This window comes from Ailuropoda melanoleuca, chromosome 4 (assembly GCF_002007445.2).
Source record: "Ailuropoda melanoleuca isolate Jingjing chromosome 4, ASM200744v2, whole genome shotgun sequence".
Taxonomy (NCBI): Eukaryota; Metazoa; Chordata; class Mammalia; order Carnivora; family Ursidae; genus Ailuropoda; species Ailuropoda melanoleuca.
In genome coordinates this window covers 7,413,666-7,433,650 of record NC_048221.1, presented here as the reverse complement: position 1 = coordinate 7,433,650, position 19,985 = coordinate 7,413,666, and the positions used below count along the sequence as shown (strand labels likewise).

Sequence of the window (19,985 nt, the reverse complement as noted above, 5' to 3'; positions counted from 1 at the left end):
TTTCTCTGCCAGCTTAAACCAGTCCTGCTGTCAGTCTGTGGGAGTCGGGTATTGTGCATCTCACTGAGCCTCTGCTGTCTCCCCGCCCCCACCCCATGTTGAAGATGAGTTCTGCCTCTCCATCCCCAGGCTAGATCACCTGGAGCTGGCCTCCTGTTGGCCCAGTGCCCAGTCCAGCAGCTTCATGCAGATAAGTTCTGCCCCTGCCCACCAGCAGGACCTGTCGGCCTGAGGAGATCCTGGGCCCTCCCCCTGGCCGGCTGGGCCACCAGCTTCCCTCCCCTGACTCTGGGGGGTCCACATCCACTCCAGGGGGGTGTCGTCTCCCCAATCCTCTCTCACAGACCTTCCTTTGCTGAATTAAAGTTTGTAAGTAAATGGTTTTAAAGAAAGCAGAGCTGGCTGGTTCTTGGGACAAATGGCCTGGGTGGGTAGTCTGGGACGGCCCGGCAGATCTTTTGTGTGGGTGAGACCTCCTGGCTCCCTCCCGCCCTGGCAGTCTCTTCCTGGAGTCCTACCTCGCACGAGCCCCCCTCAAACAACAGTGCTTGTATTGGGGCAATTACGGGCCTTTTGGTCGCGTGGCTGCCACTGGGCATGCCCAGTCCCGGGTCACGTGATGCCTGTCATGGCCGCCTCCGTGGCCTGGGGAGGCGTGAGTGCTGGGTTTCTGCTGCGGGCGGCCAGGGGAGCCTGGTGGAGCCGGCCTGGGGGCTCTCGGGGGTCTGGGGAGGCGGCGACGCCAGTGACAGCCAGAAGATTCCGAGCGACAGGTACCTGGGGCGCTTTGGGGGACAGCGTTAACCCGTCGGACGCCCGCAAGGCGCGCCGCGGCCGCTCACCCAACCGTGTTTTCCAGGCTCGCGCCAGGCAGGGGAAGAAGAAGCTGGCGGCCCCGAGCGGCCCGGGGACGTGTGAGTGTGGGGGGCCGAGTCCCCCATTCTTTATCCCACGGGGTTCCTCTGGTTCCTACCTTGCCCTGCAGCCTCATCTCTGTGTCCCCTTTCTACCTCTTCCTATTCCCTTGGCCGTCAAGGCCCCCTAAGTCCAGACGTGACCTGGCCACCGCGCCCACCATCAAGTTTGGTATCCGCACCCCCATCTGTCCCCAGGGTGAACGTGGTGTTCGTAGACCGGTCAGGCCAACGGATTCCCGTGAGCGGCAGAGTGGGGGACAATGTTCTCCACCTGGCCCAGCGCCATGGAGTGGACCTGGAAGGTGGGAACCCCGCACTGGGAATTGGGGAGGTCCTTAGTCATTATTTTTAAAACCCTGCAAATCAGATGCGGTTCTCTGTTACTTAACCCTCCCGTGGCTTCCCATCAAACATGGCTAAAATCCAGACTCCTCAACAATGTCTCAAAGCCTGACCAGCTCTAAACCTTCACTCTCTCACCAGCTATTTATTGAGCATTTATTAGAGGTCATTAAAATTCCTGTCCTCCAGGAGCTTGTATTCTCTCCCTCCTTCCTCTCTCTAATCTAGACACACTGGCTTTCTTGCTGTTCCTCAAACAAAAAGCCAAGTTCATTCCTGCCTCGGGGCTTTTGCATTTGCTGCTCCAGACATCTGAAGTCCTTTCCCACCAGATCTTCTGGCTCCATTTCATCCTTCAGGTCTCAACATAAATGTCATCTTCCTGACAATCTCATCCCCTCAGCGCAGCTAAAACCCCAACCCCCGGTCCCTCTGTCACCTCAGTGTGCTTTACTATCTTCCTAAGACTTCTCAGTCTCTTGTCTCCTTTTTGTCTTCTGTCCTCAGAATGAAATCGGAAATCCTGATGCTACTTATCCATTGCCTGTCATGGAATTTAGATGTAACTGGTATTAAGTCAGTAATTGCTGAATAAAAGATAATCACAGCAGACATTACTTTAAGTGCATTAAATACCTATTGACTGAATCATCATGACAAGATTATGTGATAGGGGAGATTGTTATCTCATTTTATAGGCGAGGAAGCAGCCCCAGGGTAAGTTGACCTGATCCAAGGCCAAGTGGCGAAACTAGATTCAAAGACAGCTTGTTTTAGCCGCTAATCTGTGCTGCCCTTCTATGCATATTGAACACCTACTGTGTGCCAGGCAGCAATGTACAAAACAGACAAGGCCCCTGTCATTTCATATCAATTTCAATTTAATAGGGACCATAATCCCAGGAATAAACATGTAATTATATCATGGGCAGTCTGGAAAAAAATATGTACAGGGTTATTTGTCGGGTGAATATAATACAGAGCCTGATTTAATCATTATCGGGGGTGGGGATGTTGGGCAGCTGGTTATGGCAGACTTACCTCAAGTTCTGTTCTGGAATCCAGAGTCTAGGACAGAGATTGGAACATGAGTTTTAGAGGCAAGTGGCCTATGTTCATCTTTTGCCTCTTACCAGCTCTAGGACTCTGAGCAAGGTACTTTACCTCTCTGGGCCTCTGATGCCTCATCTATGAAAGGGGATAATTCAGTTGCTGTCTCATTGCATTGTTACGGAGGATTAAACAGATCTCATACGTAGTGCTGAATGCCTGGTGTCTGGTTAGTGTGCAGTGCCTAGCTGGGACTATTGTGTTCCATAATTTCTATCTCATGGGATGAGGACGCTAATGAGGCGGGAAACAGGGCCGAGGAAGAGATTCCTGGGGGCTGCCTGGAGCTTCAAGGTCCAGACATTTTATCCCCAGGAGATGGGGGCAAAGTCACCACGTCCCCCTGGGAGGTTCTTCCAGGTCAGGAGGCTGCCCTCATTATCCAACATGTGTGGAAGAGAGAGAATTCTGTCCCATTCACTTATAACACAAGTCTCTTGATCATCCACATGCCAGGCTCAGTGCCAAGTACAAAGAGGAGGCCAGGTTGATGAAGCATAGGTACACGCAGAGATTCAGATGGTAACTTGAGATTGTGGTAAATGTTGTGCAGAAATTAGAGTCCCCGAGGCCAGGAGGGGGTGGTGGGGGTGTGGAGAGAGGACAAGAAACAGGAGATGGAGGAACTGGAAGACAGATGAGTTCCCTGAAGACAAGAAGGACGTAGCCATGGTAAAAGAGTGGAGAGAAGAGCATTCCAGGGCAAGGGTACAGCAAGTACAGAGGACCTGTGGTGGGGGACGAGCTTGGTGCATTGGAGTTGAGCAGGGGGGCCAGTGTGGCTGGAGTGGAATGAGTGAGGGGGTCAGGAGGATCTCAAGGATTGAGTGGAAGAGTTTGGTTTTATTCTGGCTGCGAAAAGGCCTCAGAAGGTTTTAGACCAGGAGGGACGTTACCCGCAAGCACAGTTCTCAGCGATCAATCCAAAGGGTGGGAATACGCCCGGGGGAAAAGCAGGAAACCCCAGCTTCTGTATCTTTCAACCCTTATTTTCTGGTCTCTTCCCCTGCCACACTGGGTGTTAAGGAAGCAGGTCCCATCTTCAGGAGCGAGAGGGAGACGGAAACCCATTTGCCCAGCACAGTGACAGGGTCCCGGCAAGGGCTTATAGGCTACAGGGACCCTGCCTGACTTTTCCCCTCTCAGCCACACTGAAGTCAAATCCATGCTCATTCATGGTTCCTTGCGCGAAGTGTGGTCCACAGCCTGCTGGGGAGTCCTTGGGAGATGGGACACCCTGGACGTCCCTTTGCAGAACTTGCACGCAGCTCGGGGACAGCTAGCTGAGAGTCAATGACTGGGCTAAGGGTGCGCTCCGTGTGGGCCCGGGAAGGAGAGACGAGGGGCGCCAGGAAACAAAGGGCCTCTCCCCACTTCTGTCTTTGACCGCATGGCGTCTACTTGACCGTGCCTCTCACCGGCACCTCCTCATTTGTTGCCCCCAGGGGCCTGTGAAGCTTCCCTGGCGTGCTCTACCTGCCACGTGTACGTGAGCGAGGACCACCTGGACCTTCTGCCTCCTCCTGATGAGAGGTGAGCGGGGGCAGCCCCTCCCCGCTCTGAGCGGCAGGGCTTGGCCACCGGGTCTCTGCCTCTCCGAGGTGCAGAAGCCCGTCTGGCGGGAGGAGAAGGCATCCCCAGCCTGTCTCCTCACTGTGGCTGCTGGCAGGGACGCTACCCCTCCGGCCAGGCGGATTTGGGCAGCCTGCCCCTCCCCGGCCTGAGAGGTGCCTCCTCCCTGCCCGGTGGGGCCCTCACCAGCTGGACAGCGTGCCCCCTGATGACTGCTGTTCTTGCTCCAGGGAGGACGACATGCTGGACATGGCCCCCCTTCTTCAGGAGAACTCCCGGCTGGGCTGCCAGATCGTGCTGACTCCTGAGCTGGAAGGGGCTGAATTCACGCTGCCAAAGATCACCAGGAACTTCTACGTGGACGGCCATGTCCCCAAGCCCCACTGACCCAGGCAGCCGCACCACCCGGGACACCCGGGGCCTCGGCCAGGACTGGAGGAATAAATAGCCAAGTCGCCAGCCCAGCCCAGAGCATGGACAGGCCCGAGAGAGATGTTGGAAGCAACCAGAAGGCCAAAGCCCCTGCTTCAGAAAGATCCCATGTCCAGGCTCTGGTTTGGGGGGCGGCCTCCCCCACGCTCATGAGAATCAGTGTGTAGATGGGGTGGAATGTGACTGGAACAACAATAAAACTGTCTCACAGGCCTCCAGTGTCTTCAGTGTCCTAGGTGGGGGGAGGCCAGGCCCTGAGGTCTATAGCTGCATTTTCCGGACCCCCAACTCTTCCCTCGCACAGTAGCGATGGGGCCGCGGGGCTGGGGGGACGACTGAGGCAGAGACCTGGAAGCCCTCTGCCTGGAGAGCTCGGGGCCTGAGCACACGCGGATCGCGAGGCAAGGCCCCGCCCCCACAGCCGCGGAGGGATTTGGAGGGATCCAGGCGGGCCTGGCGGGGTGTGAAGGCCACCGGAGCAGAGCTGGCAGAGTGGGACTGAGGCAGGCCCGGGGGCGGGAGGGAGGGCTTGGAACCCGGTGCTGGGCGCCGCGTGCCAGAGGCGCCTCACGCCGCTCGCCCCGCCCCGCCCAGGTGGGGCTCATCGCAGCCTCTGCCAGAAAGCGCCCCCAGCAGGCACGTCCTGCTCCACTCAGGTGGGGCTCATCGAGTGGGCTCCGGGTGGGCGGGGCCGGGCGCGATTAGGGAAGTGGGGCTGGGCCGGGGCGTGATGGAGGCCGAACCAGTCCCAGACTTCTCGAAGCTGCAAGAGCTGCTGGCGCCGCCGTGTCTGGACCCTAAGCCGCCCCGGGCGCCCCCTGCTCAGCAGGCGCCCAGGACCCCAGGATGCCCCAGATCCAATGGCAGGTGCGTTAAGCAGCGGCCCCTTCCCCGAACCTGATCCAGTGGTCAAAGGGTCATGACCTCTGGTTCCTGGGGTTATCCAGGGGTCACATGTTAGTTACTGGCACTTAGAAAGAAGTTCTGGTCCTGAGGGATACTTGGGGTCATATGGGGGTCAGAGGCCATGCAATGCCCCCATGTCTCTGAGGACTACATAGGTGCTGCCCAGGGAAGGGGGTGACCACACTGTCCCTTGTCCCCAGGTCCTTCTGGCCTGCGCGCCAGGACTCGGTCACTGCCCTGCGTTTCCTCCAAGAAACAGCAGAGGGGCTGGTCCAGATCCCTGCCCAGGACACCCAAGCCCTGGGGCCCTGCTGGGAGCTGAAGGCCTTGGAGAATCTGGGACCCTCGCCTCTGGCAAGGGATGCCAAGAATATGCTGACCCCAATCAGCCAGCCATGCTGCAGCTTGGGGCCCCCGGAGGCTCCCCCAGCCCCCTCAGCCCTACCCCAGAGGAGGGCCCGGAAGCAGTCAAAGCCCCACCCAGGCGCTGAGAAAGTGGACCCCCGGTTCGAGGGGGTGACCCTGAAGTTTCAGATAAAGCCGGATTCCAGCCTACAAATCGTACCCAGCTACAGGTAGGGGCTGGCCCAGAGGAGGGCGCCCTTTTGCAGGTTATAGTGATAATGGTGGGGGCAGGGGCCTCCAGGCTTCTGTTCCCGGATGCCCCACACCAGCTGTAGTTACAAACGGCCCAGCCTCTGAGCCAGACCTCAGGCTGGTGCCAGCCCCAGCCCTGCTGCCATGACCCAGCAACGTCCTGGGCCGAGCATAGGTCCTGTTTATGAGATGGGCCCGACCATACTGAGGGCTGCTGCTACCATTGTTTTTCCCGGTAATGATCATGACCACCACCTGTCAGGAACAACAACCATGAGCGGGAACAGGTAGCCCTTGATGTATATGGGTTCGTGAAGCCCATTTTACAGATTTGGAAACTGAGGTGCAGAGGATGCGATCGCTTGTCTGGAGTCTCGCAGTGAGGATTCGGGAGAAATGGGATCTCACACTGGCAGGCTGGCCCCAGACTTCCTACCTCTTCACATAATAATCATTATTATGATTAATGAAGGGGCAAGGCCAGGCCTTTCAGACGTCAGATGCCTCCTTGGGGGATGCTTCAAATCCCGATAGTAAATCATCATGGAGGGGCCACTGCCTGGGACAAGGTACAAATCCCAATGCTAACCCCTGTCTACTCTCCAGCCTGGCCTGCAGTAGCCGCTCTCAGGGTCCCTCTACAGGCCCTGCCGGGGGCCCTGAGGCCAACTCAGGAGGCAGCGAGGCCCTTGGTGAGTCCTGGTGACTTAAGAGCTATAAATATTGGGGGTGGGGGGCAGTTTCCCATCCTCTCTTTCTTCCCATCCTGCTTCCCCATTTAGACCCATCCAGAAGGAGTCATGGTGCACCTCCCTCCACTCAGGCTGAGTCACCCCCACCCCCGGTTTCCTCCTCTGCTTAGCTTTGCCATCTGTCTCCCTTCCTGGCTTTCCCTCTGTCTTAGATCTGGTAATACCCAGGGCTGGCCCAGAGCCAGGTGGGGCCGTCGTAGAGACTCCAACAAAATGCCCCACCTGCACAGGCCTCCTGAGCCCAGACTCTTGGCCTCTGCCCCTTACTCTTTGGCCTCTCCCCCTTCAGGGCCCCGGTGCTGTGCTTCCTGTAGGACCCAAAGGACCCCACTCTGGAGAGATGCTGAAGATGGGACCCCTCTCTGCAATGCCTGTGGTATCAGGTCCTCAGGATGGAGGGAGGAGTTTGGATGCTTAGCCAGTGTGGGGTTCTGGGAGGGGAAACACTCACCCTTGGGGAAAATGGTTCCTGTGTGGTAGTTTCTGGGCCCCTGCTGCATTCTGATGTTGGTTTCTCGTGACCCCACCCCAGGTACAAGAAATACGGCACCCGCTGCTCCAGGTGCTGGCTGGTGCCCAGGAAAAGTGTCCAGCCCAAGAAGTTATGTGGCAGATGTGGGGTGTCCCTGGGCCCCCACCAAGGCCCAACTCAGGAAGGGTAAGCCCTTCCTCACGCAGCTGAGCCCATCCTGACTCAGTTTCTCGGGGGAGGGGGAGATGGGCAGAAGCCCTCCTGGGAGGAATGGGGGAAAAACTTGGGTCTTCAGGGGTCCAGCTTGCCTCTTCTCTGCCCCCTCCCATTCAGGGATCCCAGGTGGAAGACCCAGGCCTCAGGCTCCAGAGTCCCTGTCTCAGGGGGCCACTGTCCCCCTCCCTGGCCCCTGGTCCAATCAGGTTTGGCTGAGCCTCCCCTCAGAAAATGTTCTCAGCAGTGACACTCCTACTGTGAACAGCAATAACAATAAAGAACAAAACTACTCTGAGAAAGAGCACTGTGACTTGGGGATCCCACCTCGGGCACACTTCCCCCTCTCTCCCCTGCGTTAGCAATGTGGGGGCAGGTGTTTTCTCATTAGGATTCTGAGGGACACACACACACTCGTATATACAGGGACCAGCCCACCCACAGAGAATTAGCCACATTCACCACAACATCCCATGTAGGGCAACAGCCACCACGTGCAGACAAAGAACACATGTAGAAGGACAGACACAGGGCGCCTGGCTGGCTCTGTGGGGGCAGGGTACGACTCTCGATCTCGGGGTTGTGGGTTCGAGCGCCATGTTGGGTGTAGAGATGACCTAAAATCTTTAAAAAAGTCTTAAAAAAAAAAAGATACGTGTGTGGGCTGACACACATTCACATACATGCAAGACACACTGACAAACTCGCATGTGCTGACACACACAAGACACAGACCACACCCTAGACAGAAACCCATGTTGACGGACACACATCTGCTGATGGACACGTGTGTCCATGGGCACATGACAGATACACAGGTCAACACACAGAAGATACACTGAGGTGACACACACATTGGCACACAGTGATACACACACAGCCATCCCTTTATTCGTCAGCTCCACCCCTGCCTGCAGAGTGTCCCCTTCCTACATGTTTCCACATACGAGTCCCCTCTGTGGCCCCTCCCCCTCTTCCAAGAGCTCTCTAACCGCACCAAAGGGTGTCCCTAGCCTGAAGCCAGAAGCCACACAGGAGAAGAGGGCCCTGGCCAGAGCCCTGTCGCTGTCGCCAGAACACACAGGATACCAGTGCTCACTGGGAGGACTGGTGGGATACAGCCAGGGTGGGGGTGGTCCCCCATGGCAGTGAGTGAGACCTGCCTAGCCACATACCCCAGGAGGGAGAGCCCCTGTGAAACCCTTCTGTCTCCCTTGGGTGAGCCTGTGGGGAAGGCCTGGGCCCAGTTCCTCAGCCCTCAGATCCCTGACTCCTTCAGTCCCACCATTCCTCAGCTCAGAACACCCTCCCCCATGTCTCCCATAGCTGCTGCATTCTCATTACTGGGGGGGGGAGCCCCCATACCACATATTCAGAGCAGCCTTCCTTGACCACCCAGTCTAAAATAGATACCCCACTCCCATGCTATGTCAGGCTGTAGTTCAGTTCCTCACTGGTCCCCTTCTTAGAACCTACCAGAATTTTTAGTTCTCTACTGCTCTGGGGTTATTTCATGCACTTTCATCTTCCCACCTGGACCATGACTTCAGGGGTCCAAGGCCACAGCTCTGTCCCTGACCATGAGAGGCCACCCCAGGGCCTGTCATGGAGTTCTTTGGGGATGCACATTGAACACATGAAGGTCTCAGACTGTGTGCCTGTGAACTCCTGGCTGTTTTTACCCACTTATTCAGCATTTATTGAGCAACTACTGTGTGCCAGGCCCTAATGGGGACACTGTATGGTGACTAGAACAAAGATCCCTGCTCTAGCGAAGTCAATATTCTAAAGTGACAGTAAACAAATATTCAATTAAATATCTAATAGAATGTCAAGTAGTGGGGCGCCTGGGTGGCTTAGTTGGTTAAGTGTCTGCCTTCAGCTTAGGTCATGGTCCCAGGGTCCTGGGATCAAGCCCCGCATCAGGCTCCCAGCTCAGCGGGGAGTCTGCTTCTCTCTCTGCCCCTCACCCTGCTTGTGTTCTGTCTCTCTCTCTCACTCTCTTTCAAATAAATAGATAACATTAAAAAAAAAAAAAAGAATGTCAAGTAGTGATTGATGCTGAGGAGAAAATGAAGTATGTAAGGAGATAAAGGCTACCTCAGTGATGGTTCTCTCTGAGGACAGACAGCCAAGCCCTCTCTGACATGATAAGGAACTAGCTGTGGGACTTCAGAGGTGAGGACAGTCCAGGCAGAGGGAATGGCAAAAGCAAAGGCCCTGTGGCAGGCTGGACTTGGCGGGATTCAAGGAACCGCGAGGAGGCTGGTGGGAGTGGAGGCAGGTGGGTAAGGGTATGTGTGACAGGAGGGGCCGCACCATGCTTGGGCTGTTGCCTTCTGTATGCTGGCTTGGCTGCTAGTTCCTCCCACCCCAATCTCCCAGCAACCCCCATTTCCTGCTCTTACCTTTGCTCAGGAAATGTTTGCCTAGGACAGCTGATGGAGTGGGAGCTGTCCAGGACTGCTTCCTTCTCTCAGGCTCTGTTCCTGCTTTTGAGGGAGGCTGAGACTGCAAGGGTGGGGGGAGGCCAGCTGTTCTCTCCTTATGCTGTAGGGGGTGAGGGAGATGGTGGTGTGCGGAGGGGGTTGCAGCTGATACCCATGTGTCTCTTCTGAATCATGATAGGCAGTCAAAAGGCAGATTGGGGGTAAACTGAGGCACAGTGGATGGACACAGGATGGAGGAGGCATTGAGGGTGGGGCGGGGATGCACCCTTTAATAGGAGGGACATCTCACTCCTAAGTGCAGCCATTGTCTGCATTTAGTCATCCTGGCGGGACCTCAGGACAGGAGCCCAATGCCCAGACCCCTGGGAGGGGGCTCCACCCATCTTGGGAAAGAAGCCTCAGCTCTGCCTGGAACCAGGCCTGGGGGAATCACCTAGCTCCCATCCCCAAGAGTTAGCGGGGTTAGAGGGCAGCGCTGGACGGAAGAGATAAGGGGCAGGGAGCTGGAGGAAGGAGTGTCGTCCCCACCCCAGGCCAAGGTTGGCTGAGAGCAGGAAACTGGACACGGAGAGAACACGCTCCAGCTCACACCGCATGAAGGCGGCTTGGGCTGTGTGTCTGACACATAGTAGGCCCTCAAAAACAAGCAAGCAAAAATAGTTTATGTGTGAATAACCCACGGTGCTGGGACTGGAACCTTGGGTTGCTCCCACATGGCAGAGACTGAAGTGGACGGACCCAGAGTCCTTTATAAAAACTTTATTTGGGGGGGGTAGAAAATGGGTGTGATGCCCCTGAAATTGAATAAATAATGAATGAATAAATAAATAAATACATAAATAAATAGAACAATAAGTAAGCCCCCGTGTCCCTCTGGGGGGCGTCCCCCGGCCCGCGGGGAGAGGGGAACCGCTCACGCCGACGTCAGCTGGATGGCGAAGACCTCGCCCCCCGCCTGCGCCTCCGCGGTGCCCGCAGCCTCGGTTCCACCTTCAGCTCCCGTGCCCCCGCCAGTGCCACCGCCTGCGCCGTTGAGACACACGGCCTCACCCGAGCTTTCGGCCTCCTGCACATTATACTCGCCCTTCTTGCAAGCGGTGGACTGAACGTAGAAGGCCAGGCCGGCCCCCGCGGCCAATAGGGCCGCGCCCCCCGCCGCGCCGCCCACGGCGACCCACAGCCACGGACCTGCGGGGTGGAGACCCTCAAAGAGAGTGGACCAGCTCAAGGCTCCCAAGACCGCCCACCTCTGCTCCCTCGCCATAGGTCAGTCCTCGTGGGCCTGGCAGGGAACCCCAGGGGACTCACAGCGTGGCGTGGGGAAAAGGAGAAAGCCCCCAAAGGCTACCCCGAGCGCTGGTACGAGCCCAGACCCATTTTACTCGTCACCTCAGCACATGAGGATAGAAGCCCCTAGCCCCAGGGATACCCACAAGTCAACCAACTCTCTTCACCCGCAAAAGGATGAGGGTAGGGGGGAATGGGTCATTCCTTCACCCCGGAAAACGCCACAGATACACGAAGTGTGAGGGAGGGGATCTCAGTGGGACCCTCCTCACCCCCAGGTCCCTCTCCAACAGCTCTTCTCCACACCCTCGCAGTGCGGGGTAAATTGGATCTTTTCTACCAAACACGACCTACCGCGTTACTAAGCCCCTCCCACAGCCGTCACAGCCCCGGAGGGTTCCTCCCCTTGAGCTTCAGTCCGTTCCCTCTTCCTCCACCTTTCACCCCCAACCCACCATCAGTGCCCCACTCGTCAGGGTGCCCTGACTTCTGCCCAGGCCCACTTGAGTCTCATCTGCGGGGAAGCAGAGGGAAGCAAGGACCGGGTCAGGGGCCCCTAGGCGCCGACCACGCCCCCTGCAGATTCCCCCGCCCCGCCCCCAGCTGCCACTTACCAGCCACGCGCACTATGATGCGCCGCGCGTGGCGCCCATGCGCGTTGGTGGCTGCGCACTCGTACTCGCCGCCGTGGCTGCCCATGGCGCCCGCCACGGTCAGCGTGCTGTTGTTGCTCGACAGGCCGATGTTGAGCGCCCCGGGGGGCGCGCGCCAGCTGATCTGGGCTGGGGGCCAGGCCTCCGCGCGGCAGGTCAACGTGAAGTTCCCGCCTGGCCGCACGCCTCCGGGGGGCGAGGCTGCCAACTCGGCCACCACCGGCCGGTCTGCAAAGGACAGGAGTTGCAGGAGCCCCTCAGAGCCGGGCCAGGCACTGACCAAGTGCCCTTCCGCGCGCCGCAATGAGCACGCCCCTCAGACGCGCGGGCAGGGATCCGGCCTCCCATCAGAGCCACCTCCCCCGACTATCGGGCTGTAGTCAGCACTGAAATCCTGCGCCCTGCTTCACTGAAGGAGAGGAGGTGGGGACCTGCACCAGTACCCTTTCGACCTAGAATTTGAGGGGGCCCGGGCTCCTGCTCCCTAGAGTTTTCATTACCCTCAGGTCTAGACCGGTAAACCGGGTCCCCGGGAAGGGAGACTGGAGGAGGTACCCTTGAGTTGCCCTGGGCAATCCCACTGCTGCACGTTACTGTTTTGGGAACCGAGTGCCCTCTAACCGGTGCTGCTCCCACTCACATTCCACGCCCACGGTAACCGTCCGTGCGTCCGTGCCATGCATGTTGGTGGCCAAGCAACGGTAGGTACCCGCATCCTCTCGGGACACGCGCAGCCGCTGAGGCCTGGGCACGCCCTCCCGGGAGCAGCGCACTTGTGGGGACGGGCGACCCCGGGCGGCACAGGCCAGCCCTGCAGCCTCGGCCCCTTCCAGCCACGTCTGGTGACTTGGACAGGTGGACTCATCCATTTGCGGCGGCGCTGCAAAGCAGCCATGGGGACGTCAGAGAGGGGCCCGAACCCTGGGGCACCCCTACTTCCCGCCAGCCTCGGCCCCGCTCACACTCCGTGCTCACGGCGACTGTCTTGACCATGGAGCCGTGCCGGTTGGTGGCATTGCAGATGTAGATACCAGGTGCCAGTTCACTAGTGATGCTGGGGACTCTGGGACTAGAGTCTGGGGATGCCAGCGGCAGCAGTATCCCCTCACTGGTGCCCTCTGAGCCGATGCACTCCACGCTTGGCTCTGGCTTTCCATCCACCTCACAAGAAAACAGCTGCCCAGATCCTTCCACCCATGTCCAGTTGCTGGGGCAGCTCAGCTCCTCAAAACTGGGGCCATCTGGGGAGCAGAAGGTCACACAGGGACTGGAAGTCAGGCCAGGGTTATCTTGACATACCCCACCTTGCCCTGCATTGTCCTCACTCACATTCCACCGAAACAGCCACATTTTTGGTCGCAGAGCCTCGAGCATTGGTGGCTTCGCAGCGGTAGGTGCCTGCGTGCTCCCGGACCACATGCAGCAGGCCCTTGACGACCTCGGCCTCCCCAGAGCGCACACAGCTCACGCTGGGCGGTGGGACCCCATGTGCCACACAGCTCAGCGAGACCTCTGTTCCTTCCAGCCATGTAATGTGTTCTGGGCAGCCCATGCTGTCCAGTGATGGGGCATCTGGAGAAGGGAGTGTTGTTGGGTTTGAGGTTTGGGGACTGGCCTCATGTCCCTAGACCCTCTTTCCATATGAGGGCAGTCACAAAGGGTTAGGCAGGCTGTGCCATGCCCAGAGACAATAAACCAAAGACGTTTTACGCTGGTGGAGTGGTGAGCTGTTTTGAGTCCTTTTTTCTGATTCCTACAAAGTGCCCACAGGATCGTCCCCAAGTCTTTGACCTAAAAATTCTTAGCCGGCTTGGAAAGCCCACTTCCCAAGATTCTGTCCACACGCCACACCCCAGACCCTTAGGGGCATGTCCACCTCTCCCCCTCCCTCCTTCTCCAAGATCTTCCCCTAATCCCCACTCACCAGCCTCTTCCCTTTCCCAAAATCCTGCCCAAAGACACACTTCAGACCCTGTAGGCTAGTTAACCCTAGACCCTGAGAAACAGAAATGCGTCTTGTGCACCCCCCACTCACACTCCACCGTCAGCGTCACTTCCTTGACTGCCTGGCCCTGGACGTTGACCGCAGTGCAGCGGTAAGTGCCGGCGAGAGCACGAGTGATGGGACCCAGCAAGCCCAGCGCCAGCACTGCCCCGCTGTCAGGCCGCTCACAGTGCACGGAGGGCGCGGGGTTTCCGCGGGCCTCGCAGCGCAGCATCTGCTCCGGGCCCTCTGGCCACGTCCAGCTTCTGGGGCAGTCCGAATCATCCAGCCGAGGGGCGTCTGCAGGCAGGGGCGTGGGATACTGAGAAGCTAGACACGGTCCTTGAGGAAAAGCCCCACTTCCACAACACGGCCAGGAACTGGACAGGCCCTTGGAAATCACGAGGGAGGCGAGAGGTTAAAGGCCAACTCACATAGGACGCGGAGTTCGGCGCTCTTGTTCTTGCTTAGGGTCTCCCCGTCCACCTCGAGGATGGCGTCGCAGAAGAAGCTGCGCCTGTCGTCGTCCTCAGTGGCATTTAGCTGAAGCTGGGCGGGCTGTCCCGGGACCACGGCTGGAATTCCGTCCAGTGTGACCAGGGCTCCGGACCCAGCTGCGCAAGTTACTGTCACCACCTTCCCCTCGGGGGTGCTGGGCTCGCTCAGGGTCAGGACTGGAGCGGGGAAGCCTGGGGACAGGGCATTGGCCGGGAGTCCACTGACCACGCCCCTCCTGCGGGTCGAGGCTGTCCCTTATCTTCCTGAACTCTCTGGGATCCTCCGCCAAACTGTAGGTACCTCGCTCCGCCTCTCCAGATGCTTAGGCTCCGCCCCCTTCTCTCCCCGCCCCCTTGAGGTTGTCTGGCCACAACTTTACCGGGTCCTCGCTGGGTTTGCGACGTTCCCCTTCCCTTGGCGGCGCAGACTCCGCCTCGACAACTATTCAGTCTCAGTCCTCCAACTTTCCCACCCCTTAGGGACACTGGGACCACGGCTACTCCCATACTAAGGCCCCGCCCACTCATAACCCGGCCTTCCCGTCCCTCTGTCTCCACCCCTGAGCTGCCGCGGTCCCGCTTCACTCCCTCTTACTGTAGACGGTCACGTTCTCTCGGCTCTCGCGGCTCTCGTCCCCCAGGGTCACGTTGCAGACCAGCTGCCTGGGGCCCTCCTGTTCTTCGTTAGCTGTGGCTGTGGCAGTGGCCACGAGCGCGTCCCCCTCCAGGGTGATATCGGGACTCAGCCTGTGGTCCCCCAGCGCCAGGTAGACCCCAGCCTCCGAGGCTGGAAACAGCTCGTCCAAGGTGCAGCTCACGGGTCTTTCTGAGCCCACTTCCAAGAGCCGGGGGACAGCGAGGCGCGGGGGGTCCGGAGACAGGGCTGGGTGTCGAAGAACAGAGCTTGAATATAATGCATCGAACACTCAGTACGTACTAAGCTCTTTACCTGCACTATCTTATCGTATTATCCTCAAGGCACAGAGAGGAAAACTACAGCTGGTGTATGTCGAAGTAAACACTGGAATTCAGAGCTCTCTGTCTTCAAACTTCTTAAACACTCGCCCGACCCATTTTCGTCCCCTTCTACTCCCTCCACCCACTCACCGAACGTTCGGAGCTCTCTAGGGGCGGAACTGTTTGAAAACAGCCCCAGGCCATGCGGCCGCAGGTCCAACTCCGCGCGGCAAGAGAAATTGGCCCCATGGTCCTCCCTTCGCGCCAGTACTGTAGCCGTAAGCACCGCGCCCCGCGCTCGGGGTGGCTCCCCGGCGAAGCTGCGACGGATGAGCTCCTGGGCGCCCCGCAACAGGGTCAATGTGAGGCTCCCACGAGGCCCTGCGCCTGGGACCCTACAGCTCAGGGTGAAGTTCTCTCCCACAGGCTGCCAGGCAGGCAGCGGTACCAGCTCTACACGATCCGGTCGCTCTGAAACGGGGGAACTACAGCTCTTGGAAACGCCTGGGCTCAGAGGCACGTGGCGTGGAACCCAGGGTCCCAGAGGCGGAGAGCTTGGGGATCCAGAGGGTGGAGCATGAAGGGGAGGACCCTGTGACCCAGGGGGCGGGGCTTGCAAGGAAGGGAAAATAGTAGAGTGAGAGCGTGGCCGCTGAGAACTCACGGAAAGTGCGAATGAGCCCACGCGCCTGCAGCGTGCGCCGCGCGCAGCGGAAGAAGCAGACCGGCTGGGTCTCCGGCTCGCGGATGTCCACCAGCTGCCGCGCCAGCCAGCGCAAACCCCTCTGGGTCCCATTCCGGCGCAGCGAGGTCTCCAGGCCACCGCGCTCAGGTCGTGGGCAGTTGGTGCTGCAATTCAGCCACAAAGATCCCCCGCGCTCCACGAGCGCCACGCGGGGCTGCAGGTCCGCCCAAAAGGGCTCCTGCGCGACCGCTGACCAGGGAAACGTGGGCTCAGCCTAGGGAGCCACCTTCCTGGGATCTTAGTGCCCCTATATCGAGTCAGGGATTCCCGGGGAATTAGCGGCGGTCACAGCCAAGGAAGAACTCAGGAGTCCCGCGTCCTGCCCCGGCCTCAGGTTTGGAGGCGCGCTCCCAGGGTTCAAACCTCGAGGGCGTCTCTGGGACATGGCAGCAGAGAGCCCTGGTCTCCAAGGTGCCAACGGAGTGATGGGAAAGCATGCTGGGAGGGGGGATGAGACGAAAGACGGGGTCTTTGACGCACACAGCAATGATGGGAAAAGGGGACCTCGTGTGGAGGAAGGAAAACGAACTGGTTCTCAGGGTTCTTGCCAGAGAGGGGGAGACAGGTTGAGGCGAGGGCAAAGGAGAGATGAGGCTGAGTCAAGGATAAGTGAGGACCCCAAACCCGGGAGAAGAACACGGAAAGAAGACTCGAGACTGGGCTCATGGAAGGAACCGCGGTAACAGCTGAGGTACTCGGTTGCCAGGGCTCCGGATGGAGCGGGAATAGCGCCTCTGAGTCACAGCAGTTGGGGAGATCGGGTCTTTCCGGACCACGACTGAGGAGGATGTCAGTCCGTGGACCGTGGAGCATAATAGAGGGTGGAGAGGTACCCCAGAAAGGGACAAGGGAGACACGGGGTCTCCAGGGCATGAGATGGGTGCGGAAGAGCACCCAGGATCTCGAAGAGGGTAGGGCAGATACCTGGGCCAGCGAGGAGTCTGGAAGCTGGGTCTCCAGTCTGTTTTGATGGGAAAAGGGATAGAGGGAAAGGCCCGGGAGCAAGGTGGGGCAGAAGCGTGGGAGTAGAGCGAGACGAGGGCGGAGCCGGGAGGGGCTCGTGGCCGCTTATCTGGTCCCGGAACTCCGCCCCCGCCCTGTCCACCCTGAGCCAGGACCGGGCTCTTACCTGAGAGGCCGAAGAGCCCCAGGCCCAGGGCAGCCCAGAGGCCGAGCAACGCCCGGCACAGCCCTGGCGAGGGCCCTGGCATCGCCGCCGCGGGGGAAGCGCAGGAGGCGAGGAGAGCGCGAGCGCTGAGCTGGGCGAGAGGACGGCGAGGCGGGTGGGTTGTGGAGGAGGCAGAGTTGCGTTCCGGGATTGGTTTAACGTTGGTAACTTGGTTTCCAAGGAGGGGGCGGCGGCAGAGGCGGCTGGGGGGCGGGAGGGCGAGCGTGCTCCAGGCTCCCGGCCTCGGCGAAGGCGTGCTGGCAGGAGCAAGCGACCCCCGGGGTCTACGTGGAGGCCCGCCCCATCGCCCGGAGCCTTCTGGGGGTGGCCGCGCGCTCCCGCGTCATCCTCGGCGGCGAAGCCGAGGTCGGGGGATTCTGGGTTGCCCTTCTCAACTCCCCCCACCCTACCCCTAGCTTGGATGCTGTGGTAATGAGCTGGACTCAGAGCTCCGCCCCCATAGTTAGTTCCCCCAACCCACCCCCGCGCCCCTTGGGCCGGGGATAGGTTTGAGGGCTAAGAGAGATCTGTAAAGCAGAATGGGGGAAGGCACAATTATAGGAAAGGGTGTGGGGATGCCTCCCTCACTGATCTTTCTCCTTTTGACCCGGGGAGCTGAGGGCTATAGCCACGCCTCTAGTCCCCCTCCGGCTCCGCCCCCGCACGCGACAGAGGGGGTGGGGACGAAAGTGCCAGCGAGTCGGGAACACGTGTGCGTGCGCGCAGCGTTCGCGGGCGTCTAAATTAGGGTCGGCTCTGCTCCGGGTCTGTATTTACCCAGCGTGCAGCGGGCACGTGTCTACGCGGCGTGTGTGAGCGCAAGCCGCGGAGGAGCGCCCTTGAATCCGCTTTCGGCGCGGTAGGCGGGGCCCTGGACCGCACCGGCCCTCCCAGATATCCAGTGCCGCCCGGCTTCTGTGTCCACGCGAGACCGAGAGACCAACTATGACACTTCGACCCTGCATCCGGGCCCTACGCTTTGACACCCCCCGAAAGTGCCCACCAGGCCCGGTGATTATCAAGACGTCGCCAGAACGCGAGTCTGTGACACCCCACGTGGGCCATCTGTTCCTCCCCCGCAGTGACAACATGGGTACCTTTTCTTCGTATCTACGTCCCTCAGTGTATCATGTGACCCCGTCCATTTGCGCTCTCACCTCCAGCGCTAACGCTGAACTGTGGGGGTCAGTTCTCGCTCCACCCCTGTCCTCCTGGAAAGTGCTGAGTCTGAAGTGGAGGCGCGGGGGGAGGATGGGAAACGAAACTTAACATCCAATCAGAGCTGCTGCGTGGCCACGGCGGAGCCAACGGGGAGGGGGGGACCATAATGTGAGTCAACCCTTCCACAGCCCAAAGCCCTCCAGTGCCCAAGCTATGCCCATGTGCACCCAACTGATGATGCCCTCAGGGGAGGTGTATTACCACACTTGGCTGGGAACGCAGAGGGACTGGGGGCCCCGGGTCCCCAGGTGGATGGGAATGAGGAAACCTCAGATGCTCTCAGAGACGCGAGGAGCTTGGAGAAAGTGATTGAGGCCAGGCCAAACAAGACCACTTCCTCAGAGGAGGCGCACTAGTGGGGGACCTTTAGGCCGTGTGGCAGAGGCTGACTGAGGAGCACTTTATTGAATCAGTCAGGGTTCCCCAAATTGCCCCAGATTCCTTCTTCCTCCAGCTCGGCCGGCAGAGACCCTCCTCTCTTTACTCTGGTTCTGCACCAGTAGCCGGTTTCGCAAGTAGGCGGCCCCCACGACGAGGAGGATCCCCACAAAGGCTGCGATGGAGGTGGAGGCCAAGGCTTTGGGCGCGGGGCGCCAAGCTGGGGACGGGAGCTGAGAATTAGGAACGGAGCACAGGGAGACAGGACCACCCGCCTGGAGCTCCCGCTTGACTCGCTGCCCCTCCCCTCCAGTGCCCAGGATTACAAAGGTGCCTCACCGAGGACTGTGGGCGTTATGGGTGCCGAGCTGCTGCGGACCACCAAGCCATCAAGACTGAGGCGTGCGTGGCAGGTCACCGGTTTCCATAAGTCGCGGGGCCTGGCGGGCAACGTGTACGTCAGCGTCACGTTGGCCAGATCAGAGCCGGTGTAGCGCTTCAGGTTCTCAGAGTAGATGACCCGGCCGCCGCGCCTCAGCGTCACCACCAGGAAGCCCACGGGGAATACGTGCGTCACGTGGCAGCGTAGAGTGTACTCATTGCCCACTACGAGTGGAGGCTCCAGGATCACGCTTTGCGGCCGTTCTAAAGCAAGAGGGGGCCTCTGAGCCAGGGCCGCGTGCGCCCCCTAGCGCTACTGTTAAATCCCCCCTCCGTCCCCCTCCCCTCACCCCAACAAGGCCTGAACCCGCGTCCCTCACTGTAGGCGGTGATCTTGGCCTTGGCCCCCCGTGTTTCTCCAGCGCAGGTGACGAAGCAGCGCACCTCGGAGCTCCAGGCCCTCACGTCCAACAGCTGGTAGGATACCCAGCCGGGCCCACTGAGAGTTTGGCCCCGCTGCAGCAGAGTGCTGAGGCTGGAATTCTCCGGCAGGGGGCAGCTAGTGCTGCAGTTGAGCCACACTGAGCCCCCCGGCTGCACCGCCTTGAACTGGGGGCTTATGCGCACCCAGAACGGCGCTGAGGTCTCCGAGGGCGCCGGGGAGCTGCCTCCCGGGCCTTGCGCCCGCGCTCCCCGGCGCCGACGCGCTCTCCCGCCTCCCGGGTAGGCGGCCGCCAGCAAAAGCAGCAGCGAGAGTGGGAGCAGAGACCCCATGGCAAAGGGCCCAGACTGAGGGGCGAGCGCTAGGGAGCCAGGGCTGGCTCTGGAGATAAGGAGGCCTGCAGCCCCGCCCCCGCAGCCCCACCCAGAGAGACGGAGGCCCCTAGAGGGCCTAGGAACCTGCAGTACATAAGCCCCTCAGCCCCTCCCTCAGCTCAAGAACGAGATTCC

At 59.6% G+C, this 19,985-nt stretch overlaps 4 protein-coding genes across 7 annotated transcripts; 2 read left to right on the top strand and 2 right to left on the bottom strand.

The window, feature by feature from the left end:
• Positions 1-379: 379 nt before the first annotated feature.
• On the top strand, positions 380-4,586 carry FDX2 (ferredoxin 2). Its single transcript, XM_002921375.4, has 5 exons — positions 380-773; positions 860-914; positions 1,113-1,219; positions 3,815-3,902; positions 4,172-4,586. The coding sequence occupies exons 1-5, from the start codon at positions 419-421 to the stop codon at positions 4,326-4,328; spliced, it is 762 nt and encodes a 253-aa protein (XP_002921421.2). The 5' UTR covers positions 380-418; the 3' UTR covers positions 4,329-4,586.
• A 517-nt stretch (positions 4,587-5,103) lies between these two features.
• Positions 5,104-7,596, top strand: ZGLP1 (zinc finger GATA like protein 1). Its single transcript, XM_019801887.2, has 6 exons — positions 5,104-5,240; positions 5,480-5,854; positions 6,483-6,568; positions 6,918-7,011; positions 7,161-7,286; positions 7,434-7,596. Exons 1-6 carry the CDS (start codon positions 5,104-5,106, stop codon positions 7,561-7,563), a joined length of 948 nt encoding a protein of 315 aa, XP_019657446.1. The 3' UTR covers positions 7,564-7,596.
• Positions 7,597-10,509: 2,913 nt separating this feature from the next.
• Positions 10,510-18,524, bottom strand: ICAM5 (intercellular adhesion molecule 5). 4 transcript variants are annotated; one of them, XM_034657748.1, is made up of 12 exons: positions 18,212-18,226; positions 17,016-17,257; positions 15,806-16,075; positions 15,292-15,612; positions 14,780-15,067; positions 14,122-14,376; positions 13,739-13,987; positions 13,033-13,275; positions 12,666-12,944; positions 12,344-12,583; positions 11,665-11,931; positions 10,516-10,951 (listed from the first exon to the last, which is right to left on the bottom strand). In XM_034657748.1, exons 2-12 carry the CDS (start codon positions 17,095-17,097, stop codon positions 10,677-10,679), a joined length of 2,769 nt encoding a protein of 922 aa, XP_034513639.1. In that variant the 5' UTR covers positions 17,098-17,257; positions 18,212-18,226; the 3' UTR covers positions 10,516-10,676. The 4 variants fall into 4 exon arrangements, with proteins under 4 accessions (XP_034513640.1, XP_034513639.1, XP_034513641.1 ...); XM_034657749.1 differs by having other exon boundaries at positions 10,510-10,557; positions 17,016-18,524; XM_034657750.1 differs by lacking the exon at positions 15,806-16,075 and having other exon boundaries at positions 17,016-18,524.
• Positions 18,525-18,651: 127 nt separating this feature from the next.
• On the bottom strand, positions 18,652-19,928 carry ICAM4 (intercellular adhesion molecule 4 (Landsteiner-Wiener blood group)). Its single transcript, XM_034657756.1, has 3 exons — positions 19,415-19,928; positions 18,993-19,298; positions 18,652-18,873 (listed from the first exon to the last, which is right to left on the bottom strand). Exons 1-3 carry the CDS (start codon positions 19,806-19,808, stop codon positions 18,689-18,691), a joined length of 885 nt encoding a protein of 294 aa, XP_034513647.1. The 5' UTR covers positions 19,809-19,928; the 3' UTR covers positions 18,652-18,688.
• Between the last annotated feature and the right edge of the window lie 57 nt (positions 19,929-19,985).